Source organism: Pelmatolapia mariae, linkage group LG3_W, assembly GCF_036321145.2.
Source record: "Pelmatolapia mariae isolate MD_Pm_ZW linkage group LG3_W, Pm_UMD_F_2, whole genome shotgun sequence".
In the NCBI taxonomy this organism is placed as follows: domain Eukaryota; kingdom Metazoa; phylum Chordata; class Actinopteri; order Cichliformes; family Cichlidae; genus Pelmatolapia; species Pelmatolapia mariae.
The window spans coordinates 84810479-84833937 of NC_086229.1; the positions used below are offsets into that span (position 1 = coordinate 84810479).

General features: G+C 41.3%; 1 protein-coding gene across 5 annotated transcripts in view; it reads left to right on the forward strand.

The window, feature by feature from the left end:
- LOC134624931 (protein phosphatase 3 catalytic subunit alpha) overlaps window positions 1-23459 on the forward strand; it is a 65296-nt gene that overhangs the window by 37081 nt on the left and 4756 nt on the right. Inside the window, exons 3-14 of one of the 5 annotated variants that reach the window (XR_010093670.1) lie at window positions 1464-1588; window positions 2056-2167; window positions 2560-2705; window positions 3354-3493; window positions 7045-7122; window positions 8039-8133; window positions 15249-15374; window positions 16484-16555; window positions 18018-18044; window positions 19068-19152; window positions 19447-19544; window positions 20037-22393. Coding sequence is in view for 4 of the 5 variants with exons in the window: in XM_063470135.1 (XP_063326205.1) it covers window positions 1464-1588; window positions 2056-2167; window positions 2560-2705; window positions 3354-3493; window positions 7045-7122; window positions 8039-8133; window positions 15249-15374; window positions 16484-16555; window positions 18018-18044; window positions 19068-19152; window positions 19447-19544; window positions 22364-22393 (1134 nt within the window). In the remaining variant the exon portion in view is untranslated. The remainder of the gene's footprint in view (window positions 1-1463; window positions 1589-2055; window positions 2168-2559; window positions 2706-3353; window positions 3494-7044; window positions 7123-8038; window positions 8134-15248; window positions 15375-16483; window positions 16556-18017; window positions 18045-19067; window positions 19153-19446; window positions 19545-20036; window positions 22394-23459) is intronic. The other 4 variants (XM_063470135.1, XM_063470137.1, XM_063470136.1 and 1 more) reach the window with 4 other exon arrangements.

The following is a 23459-nucleotide window of genomic DNA, read 5'->3' on the forward strand; positions in this document are numbered from 1 at the left end:
AGGATTACTAAATTAAAGAGTCCAATCTGCTCTGTAAGTGTAAAATCTTTGTGTGGTCTGATCCAGAAATCCTGGTTAATCCAAAAGCTCATAACTTTAATTTTTTGTGAGTGATGGAGTGACCAGATAGCACCGAAGCCACGTACTTTGTAATTGTCTTTTAATATTTGTTATGACAAGCCAGGTTTTTAGTCGCATCAACAGGGGAAACTTAGCTTCCAGCTGTGTTCATTTCTTTCTGGTGGTTTAAGTTCAGTCAAATGCTAGTTTATTTCTTCAAATTAAGTCTCGCAAGCCAGCTGAAACACCTGAAGGTTATAAAGAGATTGAAAGAGGATGGGATGGAAAAGCAAGGCGTGGAAAGGGACACTCAGTTCTTGTGATTCCTTTCCATATTGGACGGAGATTTTATCAAGAAAAGGTATGCACCAAAGTATTACAGCATGTTAGAAGGAAGATGGCAGATGCACTGTTAACAATTTTTGCAGGCTTTGATTAAAAATCTCTTTTTAGAAAAAGCTTGTTTGGATTATTTCTTATTTACCTTACTTTGTGCAATGGAATAAACGCTATGTGCAGAGTTATTAGGCAAGTCATAATTCCCATGATTCACTTTATTGTGTAATACTCTCAATCCAAACTCAAAGTTTAACAATATAAAAGTGAGTTTTGTTATCTTTAGGAGGAATATAATTATGCATATTATCTGGAAATAATAAATTACAGAGAAGATTTTTTCCAAACTCGCATCCTTATTCTCAGTTTTATACAGTGTGTGTATATAAATCACAGATGACGTGGTATGTCGGTTTCTTGAACTATTTGGAAGCAGCTCGGCCTCCAAAATGTGTCCAAAGATCCTCATTTGGTCATTTTTGAGGCTTCTGCTGGCCAAACAGTGGGCTGCTTGAAAAACGAAAGGGAGAAAAATCTAAATATGAGCATTTTCATCACTGTGGACATGTTGTCAGCAGTAGTTTCTCCCCTTTCATTTTCCATAACACCTCTGAAATGTTCTTGGCCCATCAACCTGTAAACAGTTGCCATGTTTCAGTAGTCTTTACCTTGGCATTTTGGCATTTAGTAGAGCTGAGGGACAACCAACAGAGTCAACAAAGTGCTCTGCAAAGCTGGTAATGGTGTGGGTGTGGAGCCCGACTCTCTGACAGCGGTTTCAGAAAGGATGCAATCCAAGTTGCAGTCAATACTGAACAACCGTTCACGCCCTCTCCATCTTCCTCTACATCTTGTGCTGATCAGCCACAGGAGCGTGTTCAGCAAAACACACACGATGCAAAACACCACACCACTTGTAATGCCTTCTTTGTATTGTTCATTGCACTGTTTGGAATATTTAATTTAACATTTCACACTAAGAACTTTAGTTTTACTTCTTTTCTTTTTTTACATAGAGACTTTACATTTTTATCATTCATCTTTTCTTTTTTCTGACCTTTTCCCAGTTTGCGGAGACATCCACGGGCAGTTCTTTGACCTGATGAAGCTGTTTGAAGTAGGAGGCTCACCAGCATCCACGCGCTACCTTTTCCTGGGGGACTACGTTGACAGAGGGTATTTCAGTATTGAAGTGAGTCTGTATATTTGTTTTTGTCCTCACCAGGGCCTAATCAAGTGTGACACACGCCATGTGTTCGGCTGAAGCTGTGTTTATTAATAGCTTTCTCTCAGCGTAGATCAAATCAGGCTGCAGATATTGTAGTGGTAATAGGCTTTTGTAATAATTTCAAATGTGGCTTGGAAAGCAAATGTCACAGTAAGGCTTGGAGTTATATATAGAGATATTTTAAAATAAAGCAATATACAGATATTTAATCTGGGAATTTGCCTATATGTGTATATGGCCTGAAATATTATTCTTTTATTAATAAAAGAATAATGTACTGGCGTGTGCCATGAGCACAAAATGCAGAACTACCTTTATTGTACCACTCTGTAAAAGTGACACGATGTGACTCGATGGTTTTATGCTTCCAGCCTTTTAGAAATATGACAAGCTAACAGTTTCCTGCTTTCTTTTGTTCTGCTTTGTTTCAGTGTGTGCTGTACTTGTGGGCCTTGAAGATCCTTTACCCCAAAACACTGTTTTTGCTGCGTGGGAATCACGAATGTCGACATTTAACAGAGTATTTCACATTTAAGCAGGAATGTAAGTAACGCTTGCGCACTTAATGTTTCACCTTTTGACATAAAGCGAGTTAGTCTCTGAAGCTCTGCACAGGGAGGGAGGCAAATTGAGTTATCCTTGCTAAAAAGCTGTTTATTATGTGTGCAGTTCAGCCACTGACCTCAAACGTTCGCTTAAAAGCACACTCTGGCCCGTTACAGGATTCAGCTTTTATATTTGTACATGTCAAAACTATTTCTGTTGGACTCGGACGGGATGGCGGAGAAAAGCCCAACGAAACCCAACAAAAGGGAAGTTTTTGGAACTGCGGAGAGCCTTTCCGTCCGAGGCCAGTGAACTTCCTTGATGTATGAGAGCGCCGTTGTTTGACTTGGCATCCTCTGTTCTCCCTGCCCCGTTTCTCCCCATGACAGGTAGAATTAAGTATTCAGAGAGGGTGTATGACGCATGTATGGACGCCTTCGACTGCCTTCCCCTGGCTGCACTTATGAACCAGCAGTTCCTGTGTGTACACGGAGGACTATCTCCAGAAATCACAAATCTTGATGACATCAGGAAAGTATGTGTCTGATTTTTTTTTTCCCTTAATTTTAATAAAGCTACAGTCCTGTGTTTTAGCATGCCATAACAACATTGCTTGCAATGAGTGAAGTTATTCCTCTGTGTGCAGACGTGGACATGGTGGATTGTAAGCAGCAGTCTGGTCCTACCTCTGATTAAAAAATGTTGAAGAGTCAGATCCAGCTTTCAGACTAATTCAATAATTCTAAATGGATTTTGTGGCTGCAATCAGAGGGCATGCATAATAGAATTTTCTCTATTGAAGTGTCCATCATGCTACCCATCCAGTAATCCACGAGCTTTTGTTGGAGAAAGAGCTACGCTCGCCTGAAAGCAAAGCCATTTATGTTCAGTGCTCGAAAAGAACGGCTGCCAGTTTTTGCAAGTTTTTTCAGGCCTTTCCTTGAAAGATCCTTCCAGGTCCTGAAAGACGAGTGGTGTCTTTTGACACGTCACCCATATTGTGTTACCTCGAATACCATTTAAAATCCCTTCAGCAGACATGTTACTTAATTATGATCATAGCTGCAGTCGCCAGCTCGGCTATTGCAGAAGAAGCAATTTCTCCGTAGCAGTGCGAAGACTCCGTGTGTCATATTTCCATTCGAACAGACTGACGGGAGTCTTGACTTTTTCCCTTCCACAGCTAGACAGATTCAAAGAGCCCCCTGCATACGGTCCAATGTGTGATCTGCTGTGGTCCGACCCCCTGGAGGATTTTGGGAATGAGAAGAGCCAGGAGCACTTCACACACAACACAGTGCGAGGCTGTTCCTATTTCTACAGGTGAGTGTGTTCTGCGTTGATTCACAGTCATGTGATTTATTTATTTATTTAGTTATTTTTAAGACATTTGTGTGTGTGTGTGTTTGTTTTCTTTTTGGATTCCAAGTAGCTGTCAGAAGGAAAGCAGCTTTAGTTTACAGAGTAACACTCATCTGCAAGCCAACATTGTTTTTGTTGGGCAATCGGAATTAAAAACAAGATGTTGTTGGCGGTATTTTAGAAACTTTCGGTGCTCTTATTCCGCTTAGTAAAACTAAATAACCTGATTAGTTTTACTTTTTTTTTCTTTCTTTTTTTTGTCTCTAAACAAAATATTTGAACTTGGAGGGGTGAAGGAGGGGAAAAAAGAGTTAATAACTTCTCTCCTCCCGTCTCACAATGTTCACGCCTCTGCAACGTCTCAGCTGTGAGACGGTTGTTAGAGCGCGCTGTGCAATTGAGAAATCACAAAGACTCCTCCCTAGACTGTCGCCAGTATTTATGTAACCCACATTACCTTCAATTGAGCTGAGTAACTGAACAAACTGAGGAAATGCTCGGAGCAAGCGGCTCGCGCTGTCACAAAATGTAATGAACTGGCACATTACCACGAGGCGCAGTCCTGCTTCTAAATGCGCTCGGCACTCCCTCCACTCATTACGGCCTGAGTGATGCTTGCTTCACCCTGGCGTGCCTCTGGCGAGCAGCAGAAGTCGTTGGAGATGTCCCCAGGCTCCTAATAAGCATTTTTTTTTTCCCAGGTGTTTCATAACTACTTACTTAATAGTATTTTAATGCCCATGATGCTCAGAGAATGAGTGAGTCTTGATATTGCAGATCAACAAGTGGTTCTGCGTTAAGAGAATATTTTGCCCACACGTGTTGTCACTTATGTCACTTAACTGACCAAAAATGTAAGCTCTGTGGCCTTTTTGCCTCATCGACAGATTCGATCACATGTTTGTGTTGTATCAGCATCCCAGTTAACCTTCTGCCACTTTGGTCAGAATTCCTCTGGAGTCTTGCTTTCATCGTTGTCCCCCCGACTCCATCTGCCCAGGGGATTGCTGCTAATTGGCATCACATTGAGTTTCAGGATTTATGAGATGGTTTTAGCCAGACCGAGAGAGAGCCATTCCTCAATACTCCTTCCCAAACCTATCGGCTTCTTTATCCCCCCCCACACCATTGCCACAGGCACGCTCGTAACACTTTTACAAACGTTATTCAGGCGTGAAATTGCACATGTTTGAGATATGGCTGCTTTTTACAAACGCCTCCACTCGGTAGTGTGTATGAATAAGCCTACAGTGAATGTTTAAAGAAACAAAAAACATCTGTAATCAGTTCATATAAACAACTTTAAAGCTTTAATTTTAACCTAGCGAACGAGCAAAGTTCCTCTTGGATCGCACATGGCGAAGTAATTTCTTGTACATTTCTTCTTGTTGTCCAAGGAGCACATTAACATCTGTGCCCCGTTGTTGGACAGATGGGAGACGATCTAATCTCAGAACGCAAACTGCCAAAAGACAAATTAGGCCAAAATGTGTCTCGACTACCAAACAGCAGCATATGGCACATATCTACATCTGCTGGAGGAAATCAAGTGAGAAATCAAACATTTATTTCTAATTTCTCGTCCCCTGTAAAGAAAAACAAACTCGTTGCGTCGTTAATTCCTTCATGGCATCTGCTCTCTCCTTTCACATGACTCCCAGCAGAACGCACGGGTTCTTGTGTCTACATGTTGATAGATTTCTCCTAATGCCTTCACTTTTAATAATTAATCTCTGCAGAGAGCGTGGAGTAAGACATCCAAAAAAACAGCCAGTCAGATTAACGCTTGCTCGTATAAATTTGCTTGATAATGACCGTGTCCCAGAAGGACTGTACAATAGGAAATGCAAATGTAAAGCTGCAAAACGCTTCTCTGCGGATCACACTTGAACAGAACTCCACAACAGCTTATCAGAGCCATTATGAAACCTCAGCGGTGCTTTGCGTTGATTATAGAGAAGTCTAAAAAGCTATTTTAAAATCAGCAGGTTTCGTCGTGCAGCAGTTGCTGAGGAAAATGTCTCGTTTGGTTTTGATTGCAGCGTGTGGGTGGTGTTCATTGTCGGGCAGAGGTGTCGAGCTAGGATTACAGAACCTAGTTTTAAATCCAGCCTGTATTTTATTCAAGAACTTAATATTACTTCGGTGAATCAAAGAGATTTGAGCATTCAGGGGTGTTCATTTCTTGGTGCACTTTTGTGTTTTTAACTTCTGGGTTGAATAAAAAGGGAGAAAAACTAATTGGGGTGTAGAGACGGGCCCAGAGAGATGGGGATTTGAAGCAGACTGACAAAAAGCATCTCTAAGTAACTGAATTGTAGCAATGAGTTTTAAAAAATTGAGAAGGATGTTGTAACCCAGAGTAGAAGAAGAAGCGGGCAGCTGTTGCGCAGCGCCTGGGGACCAGCTCCAGATGTAAGCCTCGGTCAAGGGCGCGACGACAGAACATCCAGCCTAGCTTTTGATGGCAGGGGAAGCTGGAGCTCTGAGCTCAGGCTCTGCACAAAGGGCCCTGTCCTTTTAACATCACGAATGATATTTCAAATGCTCTCATTTAATTAACTTCTGCGGCTCGCGCAGGGCTGTAAAGTGCCTTGAAATTTCATCTGCATCGCCGCAAGATGCCAGGGGAGGAGAGGAAAAAAGAGAAACCTCTTGAATTTCGCCCCTGTTACTGTCGAATAAATCCTCCCACACTGAAGTGTTTCACATGTTGCGCGTCGGTGTCACTCATTTATTGCGAGTTGTCACTCACTTTGCGAATCGTGGGTTTCTTTGAAATGAACAAAACCTCGGCTTCCACTGGGGTTTTATTTTATTTATTTAATTTTTATTCACGTGGGGTTGAAGCATCTCTCAAATGTTTGATGGGAAGGCTGTTTTTCAAGAAAACCTATAATGAGATCATTGTTTTTGTTCTTTTTTTTTTCTTAAAAAAATAAACAATTCCGAGGAAAGGATAACCATTGGAAGCTGGCGCTGCAGGATGGCAAACTGCAGAGAAGATCTCTGAAGCCTTATTGTACTGCAGTATGCTGGCAGTAAGGGTTTTAGTCATGCTGCTCACAAACTGAAAAGATCAGCTCAGGCATGAAACAATGCCCTGCTTTTATTCCTTAAAGTATTTCGCCGTGTGTCACTCCGTAAAATAAAATCCAGCATTTGAAAAGGGTCACACTCCTCTTATGTTCTGAACCTTTTTTGAGAAATTAAGTGCATTATTGGTGATTATATGAGCTATGAGTTATCATTCCTTCGCTCAGGAAGTGAAAGAGCCTGCTTTAAATTTCAGGTTAGATGTTAAGATCACCTTTAAAGGCTTTCATAATAATCTTTTGAGATGATGTATTTTTATTCAGTGTGCGGCTGGCTTTAGAGCTTGGCCACTGTTTCCCTGGGCACAATCAATAAGAGCCATGATTTATTTGGTTTTTCTATTGATTGTCCTTTCTTGGTCTTTCTGGGATTTTTCTTGACATGTGAGTAAACTAAATACCTCTTTTATTCAACAGCTACCCTGCAGTCTGTGACTTTCTACAACACAATAACTTATTATCTATCATCCGGGCCCATGAAGCACAGGATGCTGGGTGAGTGCTGTGGTATTTTGTCTTTTCCCATCCCACTGTCACACAGCAGAGCGATTCAGACTGGGGTATTAAATGAAAAGCCTTTCCCCTGGTATCTAGGGGTTTGCTCCAGTCTGTCTGGGAGCAAGTTCAGGGCAGCCTGATCTTTGAGAGGAGCCACGTTAATCCAAGAAATGAAAAAGAAACCTCCGTGAGGAGCGAGCTGGCCAGATGTGATGCGACAGGAATGATTCATGCAGCTCGTGGTGCGGTTTAAAAAGTGTTGCGCATTTTCTCATTTAGACACCTTTACAATTTTAACTACCCAGCAAATTTTTTGGCACAACAGGAGGTGTGATAAGCATTTAATCAGGATTTCTACAAAAATAAAGCCTCTTTGAAATGTTTTTGTTTTTTTAACACTGCCAGGTGGGTGGATGTGTCAAGCCGATCTTCCTCTAAGCAAGGTTAAGACAGTGGGAGGCACAGCAGCAAAGTTGTTTACCATTGCACTCCCACTGGGTGGTCACATGGGACACCTTGGCCCTCAGTTGAGATAGCTGCCCCAAGACACCTCAGAACACACATCATTAAGTTAATGGCTCCCATTTAGACTTAATTTGTAATACGCAGTGAATATGCAGATATTTTTTTATGTCTGCAGTCTGTGGTCTAATAAATCGTCTAGGCTAGAAGATGAAGCTTTACCATTCCAGATATAAATATGCAGCATTCCCCATCATCAGTAGCTGTTAGTTGCATCAGACTACTCAGAACTTGGGACTTGAGCACAGGGATTTACTCTCTGGAGGCACAGTGAAATATTAGGCCATAAAAATGATCACTACTAATCAAATCTCAAGGGTCAAATGCAGTTGAGTAATTCATGAATGAATAGTTGAAATGTTAACTGACGCTTCTCCCTGGAACTTCACAGATACCGCATGTACAGAAAGAGTCAGACCACTGGCTTCCCGTCCCTTATCACCATCTTCTCAGCACCTAACTATCTAGATGTCTACAACAACAAAGGTAAGAAATTGTCGTAATCAGTCTTCTGTGGCTTGTAGCTTTTGAGTACCAGATTGTGACATGTCGTTTTATGACTTGCCTAAGGCGACATAATATTCACTGTCAAGTCGATCCAGGCTGTAGAGTTGTTAGTGTCAGATTTGTTAAAGATGAATGACAGCACTGTGACGTCTCAAAATGCTTCGAAATCACTGCAGGATGATTGTAGATATAACTAATAATATTATGATTTTTGGGGAGGTGATTTGTGAAGAATTGCTCTACATTCATAAACTGTATAAAAAGACAGATGCAGCTTCTATATCTGAAAAGTGAGGCCAGTGCAGACATGGCTTAACTCTTTACTGCTTAAAATCCTACTAGGAGTAACCTTAGAGGTTTTTCTGAAATGAGTGGTTTCTGTCTTATTTCAGGTCTACTTTTAGAACAAAATGACTGGGTGTGGATCAGAAGTTTGTGAGGGTGGTCTCTGCCTATGTGGCCACCCTTGGAAAAACCCAGAAGCTATTCTAGTGGTCATCACATGACATCTATATTGATATATATTCCAATCGAGAACTACTCTTCCTCGGGTCAGTGGTGTACACAAAAGTTGGTTTGCACTATTTTTCCTGTGCAACATTGATTTTAGTCTGGTAGTTTTGGGGAGGGAGTTGGTGTGAACTGGCCTGGTGCCGCATCACTTGGCACCTAGTGACGCCCGATGCTGTGCTGCGGTGCCCGCGCGCCGAGATGGGCTCGCCTTTGTGCTGTGAGTCAGCACTTTTCTCCGAGAGAACAGACAGTATCTGCTTTAACTGTGGGGGCACGTTTGGAATGGTGACATCGGTGGGAAAACCACAGGAAATGGGAAGGAAAGAGTGCTGTTCTGCAATTCCTCTCTTGATGAAATGCCACATCACCGCAGTGATTATTACACATGGAAGTGAGGGCTGTCCTATTTGCAGGTGTGTGCCATCTTTGATGAGACATTAGGTTACATTTGTTTACGTTTTTTTGGAGCTGCCTCCTTCCCTACACAGTGAAGATGGTGAAGAAGTGTGGCACTGTGCCTTTGTTATTATTAGAAACCTATTTGTTCCATGCCAACTAATCTTCCTAGGACTCACAGTCAACACAGCACAATCCAAACAAACAAAGTGATGTGAAGCACGTGTTTGGGTTTTTGTTTTGTTTTGGTTTTTAAGTTCTGGTAACCAATTGCCCGGAGAATCATTTAGTCTTCTGGAGATCATAATGGAACAGCCGAAATATCAATTTTTCATCCCGATTTTGTCTCAACGCTTCTTTTAGATGTAGCTGGTGGATGTTCAGCTGATTAAAATACTACCCAGGGCATTGGTGGTTATCAGACAGAAAAGATTGCTTTGTGTTGTTTCAGAACTGACTTCATTTAGACATAAAAATATATCTTCCCCCAGAGTACATGCTTTTAAAAAAATAAAATAAAATACAATGTCTCATCATTTACTCTCCGTTGCAAAACGATGCACACTTTTTGACTAAATCCATTTTCTTAATGTAGCTACAAGCAGTAATGAAGGCAGCCGTGCAGTTCAGTGGAGCAAAGTCGCGATGGAAATGTGATCTAATCATGTTAAAAGCTGAGCAGTAAGCACTGATATTAAAAAAAAATGCTTTTTTGCTCATTACAGAAATTTAACAGACACAAGAATTACTTATAGATATTAGGTTTAAAACATTTTTTTGCAACTTGCTGGTTTTTATTTAGTTTTTTACAATTATTTTTGTGTTTTTTCAAAATTTAAGGATACATTTCGCTTGGTTATAACAAACACTTTCTAAATTATCAGTACAACAACTAATGTGATGCTTGGCCATCTGTGTTAATTTTAGTAAAAATGTTTCCCCCTTAAAAAATAAAATAAAAATGAATTGTGACCTTTCAGTCTTCAGTGGGTGTAAACCAGTTTAACAGTCTGTGTCGTCGAAGTTTTCTGCTTGATCTCGGGAATCTTACAGTGTTACGTATCTAAAAACTGGCCCTAGGCTGTTGTTCAGAAGTCTCTATATAAACACTCTTCTAACCTCCACCTCTGATGGTGTTGGATGGAGACCTGGATAAATTAAGGGACAGTTACAAATCACTGTCGGGTTTTTAAAACTTCACAAATATGAGTGGGGAAAGGGAGTAGTTCCCAGCCACAAAAAATAAAACACTCCAACTAAAGGCTCTGAGATTTCATATCAACACTAAAGCAAATTACTTAGCTCCTATTCACTTGGCATCCACTTGACAGTTACACAAGTCCATGAAACGATCCCACATTCCTGTTGATGCTCTTAACGAGTGCTGTGGGTGGGGTTCATTGGTAGAAGTAAAGCCCCTGTAATGAATTGCTGTGCTCTTAGCTTCATGCTGGAGCTCCACGCACACTGAGCAATGGCCCTGTGATTGATGGCCAAACGAGTGGGCGCATAAATTTTAAAGAGGAGGGAGGAGGCATCGGCAGCTCCCATCAATCCTGCTTTAGGGGGTGGAAGGATTAACCAATGATACCTCTCCACGTGGGGGTAAAAAAGAAGAGAAGTGCACCTCCTATCAGAGAAGAGGAGGTGGAAGATATCTGAAGCAACACAAACTGACTCGTTTCCCAAAAGTAGACTGAACTCACTTGAATGGCTAGTTAGACTGACGAACACATGAATAAGGACTTAATTCTATAAATTCCAGTTTTCGATGCCACCCCAGCCCTCAGTCCTCCTTTTTCCATTGAGTGTCAGACGTTGACCAGCTGTCCATCACTGCTCTGACCCCTTCAACCTTTCAGTAAAAAGTGACACAGGCGGTTGCGACATGGCAGAGGGAGGCTGTGTGAAATGAAAACTCAGCAGCAGTGATTTTGCAGTTTTCACTGTTTGATCTTTCTCGGTTTGGCTTCAGAAGTGACTGCAGTGGGGAGAGAGAGAGATGGAGTAGGGTAGAGGAAGTGGGTGTAGTTGGCAGTTGTACACTTTGGAGATTGCTTGTGCTTTTGTATTAATGGAGTGCTTTGTGCTGCATCATTATTGACTGGTCCAGAAAATCAGCAACTAAGCCCCAATGGTTATGTTTCTTAGATTGAAGTAAAGCTAAACGACAGTGGTGCTGCACGAGCTGTTTACATGAAACATTTACTTTGTCCACGACGACAGTTTAAGGTTGTTTGATCCATCTCGCTCGTGTCTCTTTCCTTCCTTCCTGTTTTCCTTTCAATTAAACAGAAAGTACCTGTTGACATCCCCTTGCAATTAATTACATACAATGCAAACTGGAAAGTAGGACAATGAGTGGTAACATCAGCAGCTGTATTGTATTGTAGGGCAGTTCAGTTCATGCGTGGATTAGAGCCAAAGTGGAGCAGATCCAGTATGGCTCTAGTTCACCGAGACGTCGCACATCGTGAGGACACACTGTGATACAACAAATGCTCTTATTAATTTCTTCAAGTTCAAATCATTCGTGAGTTCTTCTGCTGTACATGGACAGCACAGACCAATTACACAGCAGTCACTTTGATATGAAATGTTAGGCGGACATTGCAAAGGTTATTGATGAAGGTTGTGTTCTGTTTAGTTCCTTAGCCTCAGTTGTTTGTGATTAGTACCACCTTTTTCCCCACCATCTCATACCAAAATGACTGCTCTAAAATCTTTTCAGTCCCTGCAGTCCACGCGTGTGGCGTCAGCTTCTAAATGGCTGGTGTGAAAAGCTAACCCAGTGCAACTTTATACACGAGGCATTAAAGGCAAATATGTAGTCAGCACGGAGTGTCGGAAGGACAGCGGGAATCTCCCCCTGGTCTCAAAGCAGATTTAACAGTCTTCGTTGCCAGGGAAACCGGCTGGAGGCACTCCCTTATGAATAATGAATGAGCAGGCGTCTCTCTGCAATATCTGTGTTACCGTTGCAGCAGGCTTGGCCTCAGCTGCCCTGTTATCTGCCGTCAGAGCAGCAGAGCCCTCTAGTGGCTGTCATGCAGCATGCTCTGGCAGTGGACACAAAACTCTCAGCTGGTCCGTGCAAGCTTAAGTGACTTCCATTGTATGAAAAAGCTACATATAATTGTGTTTTGTAGTGATGAGGAAAAGAAAGTGCTTTAATGTCACCCTCATCTGCCCTGACAATACAGATGAGGGCACTGAATACATATTTGTCTCTAATGCCTCTTGTATATAAAAAAAAAAAAAAAAAAAAAGCCTGGACAAGTGTTTTTGTTTGGTACGAGGCAGGTTGCTGGGTGTCTCTGTTCCTTTAAAAGGAATCTGATTTGAAGGAGCGACAACAGGGGAGCTGACCTTCTCCCCCGCTCTGCCTTTTTCCCTCTGGGCTTCCATGGCTGCATTCAATCAAGTGCCTCAACGATGTTTATGCAGTATGTGATGTTTATGCAATGGCTGCCCACGTGTGCGATTGCTTTCATGCACGCCAACGCGCAGGGATAAACACCCACAGCTCCGTCTGAGTGGAGCGTGTCGTAGCAATGCAGCGCTGTTCTTATTCGAGCGGGTAGTAGTGTTTTGCTGATATTGATAATAATCCTGCATTAATTATACAAGTGTATGGATGTTGCCCTGCAGGAAAGTTTTCTGTTTGTATTGTGTTGCCTGGCACTTATGAGTGTTTAAGCATTACTTGAGCACCACTTTCAGTGCATACTACACACACACACACACACACACACACACACACACATTTGTATCAGAATGCTTACTGTCCTGAATTGTGTTGTTCCTGAGGTTAAAGCTGCCTGGATGCCAGGTTTGATGACTTGCTATTCTTGAGTCAGAGAGGGGCTCAGGCAGGAAAGTCCCCCATGGTGACCCTGCCACAGTATCCGCTTTCCTCAGATCTGGGCCACCAGACTGGCCTTGTGTATTAGAGAATCTGAGGCTGCTATATACAGCATGGATATATTTATGTTTGGCTGCTCTCATGTTTTCCTCCACACCCACGTTAACACTGTCTAATCATGGGTGAGGTCGCATGGGGCACACTGTGGCCAGTGTTTGAGAGCTGGTTTCTGAGAAATATACTGTAAAATATACCAAATATGGCACAAGCAGAAATGTATACTGGTGAAATGCTCTGTCTTCTTTTAAATACCTAAGATTTACCTGGCAAGTTCATAAGGAGTGACACATACCATGCCAGCTGTGTAATCCTTTTTGGAAAAGCAGGTGCTGTCAAGCAGGCTTAAGTTAAAGACCCAACACACAGCATATTTGTGCTTTTATTCTGCTGCTCTTTCTCCACCCTTACTGTGAACACCAGTTACCACACCCACTCAAGTCTCTCCTCTTAAATTATTAATCTGAGTAATTGAAAACCACTGTGTATGGATTTTTTTTAAGGCAAATGTAGATTTTTGTAAATATTCTCATGGGCAATGCTGCAAACATGTTAAGTTTGCAAACTGAAACTGCTCTAAAACTAAGAAAGAAATAACATGTGGGTAACATATGAGTTCATATATCGATTGCCTAGAAACTAAGAATACATACTTTCATTACGATAATGATCATTATTGTGTCTAGTACCTTACTTTTCTATCTATTCCTTCCTTTCCTCCTCACCAGGAACTGCTTTTCTGTTAACCAGTGAAACGTGCTCGCCCTCATGAGCCCAAATGCTGAGCAATGTGTTCTGAGATGTTATTCATGTATCCAATCCTTTTAAATGACAGACGACTTTCACCGACTGGGGCCAATAATCAATGCGGCGAGGAAATGTTCCAGAGCATCGATTTTTATTTTCTCCAAACAGCAGGTTACCTTCGTTTAGACGCTTGTGCAGTTTGCTAACTTTCATTTGCAGAAATCAGTTTGTACTTTTGCATTTAAATGAGTCCTTCTGTCAAAGTGAGAGATTGGCACATGCTGACTGTGTAGATATCACCTTAAAGTGGCAAAAAAAATATCCGCCTTTTAGTCTTTGTGTAGGTATTTTGTTCTAAACCGTTTTATTCGCCATCATCTCCAGAGGTTGACTGACAGCATTTGACAAAATGTTGAGCGACGTCCAGGTTTCGGTGTCGACGTGGACGACAGTTTTGTCCACTTTTTCCTTTTTTCTTTTCGGGCAAATGGCACTCTGTAGTTATCAGTGGTTTTGTTGAATCACACCTCCGCACAGCACCTGCAGCTAATGAATCATTAACCAGGAACAGTAAGCGACTTTTAACATTGAATCCCACATCAAGTGTTTCATAATGCGATCGAATTAATTTGTTGTTTTAGGTTTTTAAAGAAGAAATGTTAAGGCCAGTCCCGAAATGCTTTCTTGCTTCAACTAAAGGGGGAAAAAAGTTACTTGTGAAGAATGCATTACTATTCTTCCAGCGATTGCTCGGATGTTTGTTTCTTCTGTGTGTATACCATTAGCTCTTCAGCTGAGTACTTTGAGGGCTATTCTCCTCAAACCAAGTGTAAGAGCCATCATGACAGTGAAGGCTGTAAGTGGTGGTTGGGAACAGGATAGAATCTAATAATGGACCTGGACCACAGTGAGAGCTGAGGCCTCTTTATCGACATAAATCCCAAATGTGTCATAAAATCATAAATCAAAACTTCCATTATAGGCTTGGGTGGTATCTCTTTTTTCATACTTTGCTGACATTTCAGAGGAGTATATTATATTTGTTGGGTGAAGTAACCGCAACTTTCTTGAGGGAGATCGTACACGCAGCTTTGCCCTTGCTGGCGGACGGGTTTTTATCAACAGGATTAAATCTAAATGCTTCCATTGGGGGGGTTCTGTCTTTCACAGCTCGCTGAGCTCAGCTGCCTTGTTCCACCAGTAGAGACTGAGCTCTGTGCACTGCAATCCAATACATTTCTATATCATTTCATCTATATAGAGATGTATACTCCCTGATTTTCTTTATTTTGTGACCGTATTGAAGATTTCTTCATCCCACAATACCCACAAAGCTTATTGTCTTGTTACATGTAGGCAGAGACGTTCTGGAAACTACGACTGTTTAAAGGAATATTTTGTTACAGCTATTTATCTTGTTTTTCCGAGGATTGGAAAGAAAACAGGATTTCCTTTTATTTAATACTCTGAATTTGGATTTGCTTTAACATCTTTCCTTTTTTTCCCCCATCCCCAGCGGCAGTGCTGAAGTACGAGAACAACGTGATGAACATACGACAGTTCAACTGCTCACCTCACCCTTACTGGCTGCCCAACTTCATGGATGTTTTCACCTGGTCCTTGCCCTTTGTTGGTGAGAAAGGTGAGTGTGCATGCACTACATTCAGTTTCTTTTAGTAATGAGTGAAAGCAGTTCTTGTTTTCATTCTTCAATGGCGCTTGTCCTTCTGATTTTCATGAATTGCTATTGAAAACAGCCCGGCCTCGAGAAATATAGCGTGTACACTTTGTGCATCGAAATCACTTTGCGGTTCATACATAGGATACTTAAAGCCGAAGATTTATGAGCCAGAAACGTGCTCGTGTGCAGCGTTATAAATAAGTTAGAGGTAGAAGTTGGGACGAATGGGTTTGTTTTTTAACAAGGCACATACACTTAAGGATACATAAAAGGGAAAATTGGAGGAAAGTTGGAAAATAAGCGTGTTTTGAATGTTTTGTTTGATAGTTTCCAGTGGACTGGATAATCTAATAGCAATAGGAAACTTTTCCAGAGACAAAGGCAGCAGACGCTCAATCTCTGTGATCTTAAGTGAAAGGATAGACAGTGGAGAGCCAATCTGGTTGGATTTAAGTCCTAATCAAACACGATTCATTCAGAAATATGCTCCAACGTTGCGCCATGTAGCACCCAATAAGCAACCAAAATTATATATTGATTTCTAAATTCTTCTTGGAGCCAGTGTTTGTCTCCCTGCTTTCTTGATCAGAAGATAAACTCCAGCTTTTCTTGTCTTTTTTCTTTTTTTTTACCATTTGCTGATGAGCTGCAGCTCCTTGTTGAAGCAGGAGTATAATGAGCAGTTGTGAGCTCTATATATATATACATGTCTATATAAAGTAAATTGCAGATAAGTAGAAGTCCATGAAAGTTAGAAACTGCCAGACATTAGCTGTGCTTGGCATTGTCGAGGTCTTCGTTGCTTTGAAGATTTACTGGGGTTAAGCTGTGACACATCTGTGTCAATTAATCACACATAAGTATGACTGATACACTCCCTCCAGGAAGCTCAATTTAGGCGTGACCTCTGCTGCACACAGCCATTCCTGGCAGTCTCACGAGGTCACTGATCAGCACAGCAAACTGTGTGTGTGTGTGTGTGTGTGTGTGTGTGTGTGGAGTTTTTCAGCGAAGTGGTTTATTAAATATATGTGAGATGTTTTAAAGTATGCTTCTCTTTTCTTGTACAGTGACGGAGATGCTAGTGAACGTATTGAGCATTTGCTCCAATGATGAGCTGTCAACTGAAGAGGAGCTGGACGGTAAGCTCGGTGGTTCAGTTTTCTCTGCACTTTGCCCCTGCTCCACTAGAGGGCGTATCAGACGTTCATTATTCAAAACCTCATACACACACAGACTCTTACTTAGTTTTTACATGTATGGTTTTCAGAATTTTACATGTAAAAACTATATATGCTTTAAAAATATTAAACACAGAGGAACGTGACGTCTGAATGACTGAACTCGGCAGCTTGAAAATGATGAACTTAGATAATCCAGGAAATATGAAGACCCTTATAAAGTCTCAACATGTCTGTCAGTATTAAAACAAAAAAATCCTTTGAGGACAGTTTTTTGAAGTGTTGTTTTCTGCTAAGTTGCTTGGTTTATCTATGCTAGTGGTGAATCTGAGTCATCTGTTTGATACCAGCTTACAGCTTATGTACACGAGATGGCCAGTTTTCCTCTGCCTGCCCCACCTCTTACTGCCAAACAGGAAATGATCTCACCAGACCCCCTCCTCCCACCCCCCTTCCTCCTCTTTCTTTGTGTTTACTAATGGTCACAGTGTGCATCAGTAAACCCAGGATATGTGTCAGGATCTCAGCAGATTTCCACCATGTCTGAGCTCCTTCTGCACATCTAAATGCAACGTTCCCTTTAATCTACTGATCAGGGATCGTAGATTGAGATTTGCACAGATAATGTGCAAGACCAAATGTTGTGGTTTATAATGATTTAGAAATATTTTGGGGGGGTTTTGTTACTATTTTTTCCAAATTCACAAAGAGAACCTTTCTTGCTTCATTTGCTGTTGAAGTTGTGATTGTAAATATCATTATAGAATGAACTAGTTTTACATGTGGCTCATTTTAAAAGCATTTCATATGTGAAAAGCTAAATTCTGATTATATTGATAAGGAAATTAGCACAACTCATGCACTCGGCCGTTCCCATAATCTAGTAGCTGTCCTTTAACATCTTCATTTTCTACCAACTCATTCATGCTGATTTTAGCTAATCTCATTTCTTGCCACTGCTTGTTTCTTGTTTAGTTTCGCAGCCATTTCCATGCTTGTTTTTATTTTTATTTTTTAACTGTTTTGACATTTGAATTGTGTTCTGTTTTCTTTCTCTCCCATGAGCTCCTTTTTTGTGCCCTGTTATGATTTCAGATAATCCTTCCTTTGACCCGCTCTTTATCTGCTATGGTTTCCATGGTTTTCAGTTGCCATTATGTTGATGTTTCCAACCTCACTAGATATTTCACATCTCTTTTCTTCTCTCTCTCACTCTCTCTTCCCCATGATTATCTCATCTAATTTCTCTTTTTTATGTTTTCCAGAGTTTTGTGCTCAAGGCATCGCTTTTGTTTACACTCGTGCTTTCTTGCCTCTTATTTCGCCGTGTGCTCCCTCTCTTCCACCTCATTCATTCTGCAGCCATCCACTGATCTCTCTGTCCTTTCTCTTGTCTTCTCTTCTGGGGGTGTTTCATGAGAAGGACAGCTAATATATCCCCCCAAAAAAGGTACAAACACTAGCTGTACTGGTGTGTGCAGAGATGGGCAGACTTTTGTCCAGTGCTTGCTCTCTGCATTTCAGAAGTCTGTAAACTAACACCTCTGTTTAAAGCGCCTGCTAACACTTCTGCTGAGGCTAACTGTGGTTCTCAATTAAACCGAAAAATGGGTCAAAAGTGTTAACAATTACCCACTCCTGTTTGAGGCAGGGCCAGAAAGGGGGAAAAAGTGTTCAGAAGGGTCATGCCTTTTATCTAAATTAGTCTTTGTTGTACACAATAAATATATTCTGAAGAATGAGCAACCTGAGGATGGCAGGAATAGTTTGAAACAGATCCTCACACTGTCAGCTGTGTCCCTTACCCAGCTTTACTCCATGCATCGACTTCATTTCTGTCCCTCGTACATTTTCCAAACTGGGCCTTTGGGACCTTGAAACTGTTATTTTGCAATAGGGAATCTCTTTAAAACAAAGTTTCCAGTCCAGGAAAAATCCCGTTAGTCTCCACTACTAAAACACAGCACAGGAAAGTTTAAAGAGCGTGCTTATCAAAACATGCTGAAAACACTTTGGACGAGGTCAGAGCCATTCAGTGCTGGAGAACAGTGGCTTGTTTTAAAAAGGCTGAAGTGCTCTCTGGGCAAAATAATCTGTAAGAGTCAAAGGGACTGCAGCTCACAGTACGTAACACAGCCGCAGCATGAATGCACTGAATGCTGAGAATTACTCAGATGATGTGATGTGTTTATAGATGCAAACCATTTTCTGTAAACTGAACTTAAGACTCCAATAACAATGTGTTTGCATTGTATTCGTCTCCTGCACTCCTAGATAAACTAATAGTCCAAGAGACGTGCTCTGTTTTGAGTAGACTCACTGAATTCGATGATCTTGTAACGAGGCATTTGGGGGATTAAAACAAACAGCACATAGACTATGCGGTGCATTGTGCGCTCGACTTCCACAGGGCGTGGTTGAGTTCAGATGAGTCACGGGTCGTAAGACTTTTTGCACTTTCTCAATCGTGCAGGTGCCACAGCTTCTGCACGTAAGGAGGTCATCCGCAACAAGATCCGTGCCATTGGGAAGATGGCCAGGGTATTCTCTGTGCTCAGGTAAACACATAAAAACAGTGTTGTTGTTGCGTTAAGCTCCATTTACACAGCCTTAGAGATCTGCACTTGAATATATTATTAATAACTTATTAAAGTAATAAATATGTTACTTTAATATTTCATATTACAATTGATTTCTGACTTGTTTTTGTTTTTGTTTTTTTGTTGCGAACTTAGTAAGATGGTTATGTAGTTATGTGACTGCCCAAAACTCATATTTTGGATGTTTTTCTAAATAAATAAAATCAGCTCTACCGTGTAAATAAATAAAATGTTGCTCGGTTAATATTTCAGAGAGGAGAGTGAGAGCGTGCTGACGCTGAAGGGTCTGACGCCCACAGGCATGCTACCAAGCGGAGTGCTGTCTGGAGGCAAAGAGAAGCTGCAGAATGGTAAGTGTGTCACAAAGACCCCCCACCACCAGTGGATTCTCACACCAACACGTTTCCCCCTTACACAGCAGAACTCTCAACAAAGTGCAAGCTTAGTGTTTACAGAATACTGCAAATACAGACTCCTTCACTTTTCTCCTCATTAACTGGAATTTCAAAATGTTAGCATAGTTAAATGTTTCTGAGAGTGTCAGTCTTTTTTTATGTTTAGTTTAATTGTTACTAAACAGCAACAGTTGCTCCTTGTAGTTTTTATCAAAATAGCTGGAGTTCATTGTCTTAGTTTTTCTGCACAAATTAGATATTCCCCTCTCCCTAAACAATGTCAAACACATTCAGCAGATTTTTATTTATTTTTTAAATTTTTTTGTGTCCATGTGTCCCCTCTGATCTGGCATTAATACCCTCTCTTCCCGTCCTTGTCTTTCACTGTATTCCACTGGGTTTATCTCAAATATTACCTGTATCTTTTTCTTTCTCCTTTCTCCCTAGAAACTGCAGGTATAATCAATTGTGCAAGTATTACATTGTGTGTTTTTATTTTTTTTTTCTTTGTGGGAAAAGATAAGAGCTCGGTTCACTCTTTCTCATGTTAAATTTCAAATGCTCCCTCAATGAGTTTGGCAAGCTGCCGCAGCAAGGAGATGAAGGCTTTTTTGGAATCACCTTTACGCACGCTTTAATTGGACACAAACGTTCACAGCGCTGATCAAATCTGAGCGCTGGTAGAGAATCTCAGCAGTGCTTTGTCAGAATAGCCTCAGGTCTCTGTGAATCAAGGGATAAAACTGTATCGACACTAATAAGTGTAGAAAAAGGGATAGCTGCCATCTGCCTTGTCATTCACCAAGTAAAGCAGAAATCCGGACGACTTCCCTCTCCTCGCACAGGTTCTCACCCTACATCAGCTAGCATTTTCCTGAATACACAAAAACATATGTAGCATAGTGTTAGTAACCTTTACATAATGATGATGATGATGATAATAAATGTTTAATCATGCTGTACAGTATGGCGTACAGTACTTTAGCACACTTAATCATCAAACTGTTTCTGTTTGGTCCTCGTGTAGCATTACCTACTTAGCCACTGGTCATACCACACCAAGGTACGGCTGTAGCAGCAGTCGTGCAGGTCTGTGGATCTCAGTAAGATTGTGTTTTATTGCTTATTAACACCCCTTTTCATTTCTAATGTATAAAGTCTTATTGAAATGGTGGAATACTTCACTAAAGAACCACTTGAACATTTTACATAACACCGTGTTGATCAACTTAGTGCGCACGTGTCCTTAGACGTGAGTCTGTCAGAAATCAAAGAGCCTCTGACTAAAGCTGACAGTTCTGCATATCTCTGTTAGGAAGGATGCAATTATCCTGAAAGCATAGCATTCTTTCACAGTCGTTTTCAGCATCTCTACTGAGCTTTTAAACCAACATTAAAGTGGACCTATAATGCTCATTTCCAATATCAGGGTTTTTTCAGGGTTTTTTTCTGGGAATCAACTAAAGTAACTCTGCATGATTCATTTTTAATCATCATTTATCTTATGCTGGGCCGTGTTGCTGCCCATTAGCACATGCCCTGTCTGAAAAGAGCTGCTTGAATAGCAGGTGGGTGGGGCTTCTGTGTTATCAGCCGGGGGAATATCTGACTCTGACCTCATTATTTGGAACTTTGACCATGTCTGATATGCCCGTCCAGCATTGGAAAACAAGGGAAAGCATCGTGGGTCCCCTTTAAGTCTCGAACAGGTGTTTCTGCTGATGACCTACATGACAATAGTGCTCTTGAGGATTAGCGTATACAGTATATAAGTTCAGAGGGATTTGTTTTTAAAGCAGCTGACACTAAAGAGAACTGCGGTGAAGGTAGAGCGATGTTCAGAGATTCCTGTTACGACATTGGTAGAATCACACTGCTGCCCTTAGCACATCAGTGTGCTTCTACTCTAATGTTGACTCCATCATTCATACTCTTTAAAGTCTCATGCTATTGTGCCCTTTTTTTTAAGTATGTAGTCTTTAGTAGAATTTAGTCATTACTTTGTTGTCACCCTCGCCCCACCCCCCCATCTTTGTTAAAGTTGACTCTGCAAAGTTTTATCGTGTGTTCACTTATTATCTCGAGGATGACTGTAATTGATTGGTAAGTGGCTGAAAGGTTTCCTCCCCTCACGCGTCGCAGAAGTAAGCCAGCACTTTTGATATTTAATATCAAAAGATGCTAATCCCGCAGCTGCAGATGCTACTTCATGTTGCACACAACACAGCGCTAACGACGCTCCATGTTTCTGTGGTTGTTTGAGCTTTACATTAACAGTTCAGTCACGGCAAGAAACCTCACAACTGCACGCGCACTTAAGTCCTCTCTCTGTTTTCCATTTGTCTCGTTCCGAAATGTATTTTTCTTTGCGTAACAGGAACACCTAATGCATCTGCAACTTGCTAAAATTGCTGTCGATGTTCATTCTTGGAGTTTCCCTTTTATCTGTCACACATTCAGACCTTTTGTCAGACACATTCAAAGCACCTCAAAGATGCAATCCTCTCCACGAGGTTTGCTGCTACATACGTGTATCGCCTTCCCTTTACAGATCTGGAACTAAGGCTCATCCTCTCCCCTCTTCCCCCCTCTTTCACCGTTTCCCCTGTTTGCTAACATCCACATGTCCTCTGTCATAAAATGTGGAGATGATTTTTAACCTTTGTTGTCGGCATTGGCTGTCTTTGCTGCTCATTGACTTGTTCCTGGGACAAAATGAACTCTCCTGCTCACTTCTCTCATTCATTTTGCAACCCCCCTCTTCTTCTCTTCAGCTACTATTGAAGCTATTGAGGCTGACGAAGGTAAATGGGTCTGGCTGCCCTCTTCTGTTGCTTCTCATGGCAATAGACAGGGGGCTGTGCTGGGTTTTCATCCATCTCGCTGGTGCTTGAATAGAGTGTGTTGGGTGTTTGGGCTAACAAATTGTGGCATAGTATTAACGGAGAAAAAGAAGTAAGTAAATTAGGAAATCCTGTGGTCACATGTTTGAAAGGGGAATGTCTTTCATAGCACAGATTTTATAATCACAAAGGTCATCTGTGATTTTGAGTGAGTGCAAAGCAAATTACCACTCGCGGTCTTCCTCGGAAATCAGCGCTAGTGTAGGCCACAATCGGTTCATCCACAAAAACTCCTTCGTTAAGGATCTTCTCTGTTAGAAGTTAAAATAATAAGCATAAAACATCAAGATAAGGAGAAAATGCACATTCACACGTATATAATGTAGGTGGGTATCATCAGGTCATCTGGCAGCTTTACCAAGCCTTCACCAGATACCAGAGGGGTGGACTGGACCAGCATCCTTAAAGGTCCTGAAAACCTAAAATTTTGAGGGGTTATGTGATGCACACAAGCCAATAAATTCCTTTGTTTTTGAATCAAAGGAAGCTGCTTCTTGATTAATGTTGAAAAGTACAATTTTGTGCAAAGGTCTTATATTGTCTTATATCGTTTCCAAGGAGCCGGACTATGTTGTCATTTTTAAGGTGGTCTGAAGCAATACTTTTCCAGGCGCTACATTTTTAGAGGCGTGTCTGTTAGCACTGCTGAGCTATGAGTCTTTCAAGTGTAAAAAGACACCCGACTAAAGGGATGAACCAGTGTTGTGTCTGCACATAACAGACAACTTATTTAAAAGCCTATTTTAAATTGTATCTTTAGGCACGTTGTTACTAGCAGCTTATCACAGAAACACATGAGATGAGTTTCAGAGCTGTTATCCAAACAACTTGGTATCTCTCACATGGTTTGCCCTTTAAAAAATTGATGAAACTGGACAAAGAAGCGGTAAATCAAGACTTTTGCACAGTATTAGATCTGGCATGAACTTTTCCTCAACAAGCCTTAACTACTTCAGACCAATAGGAG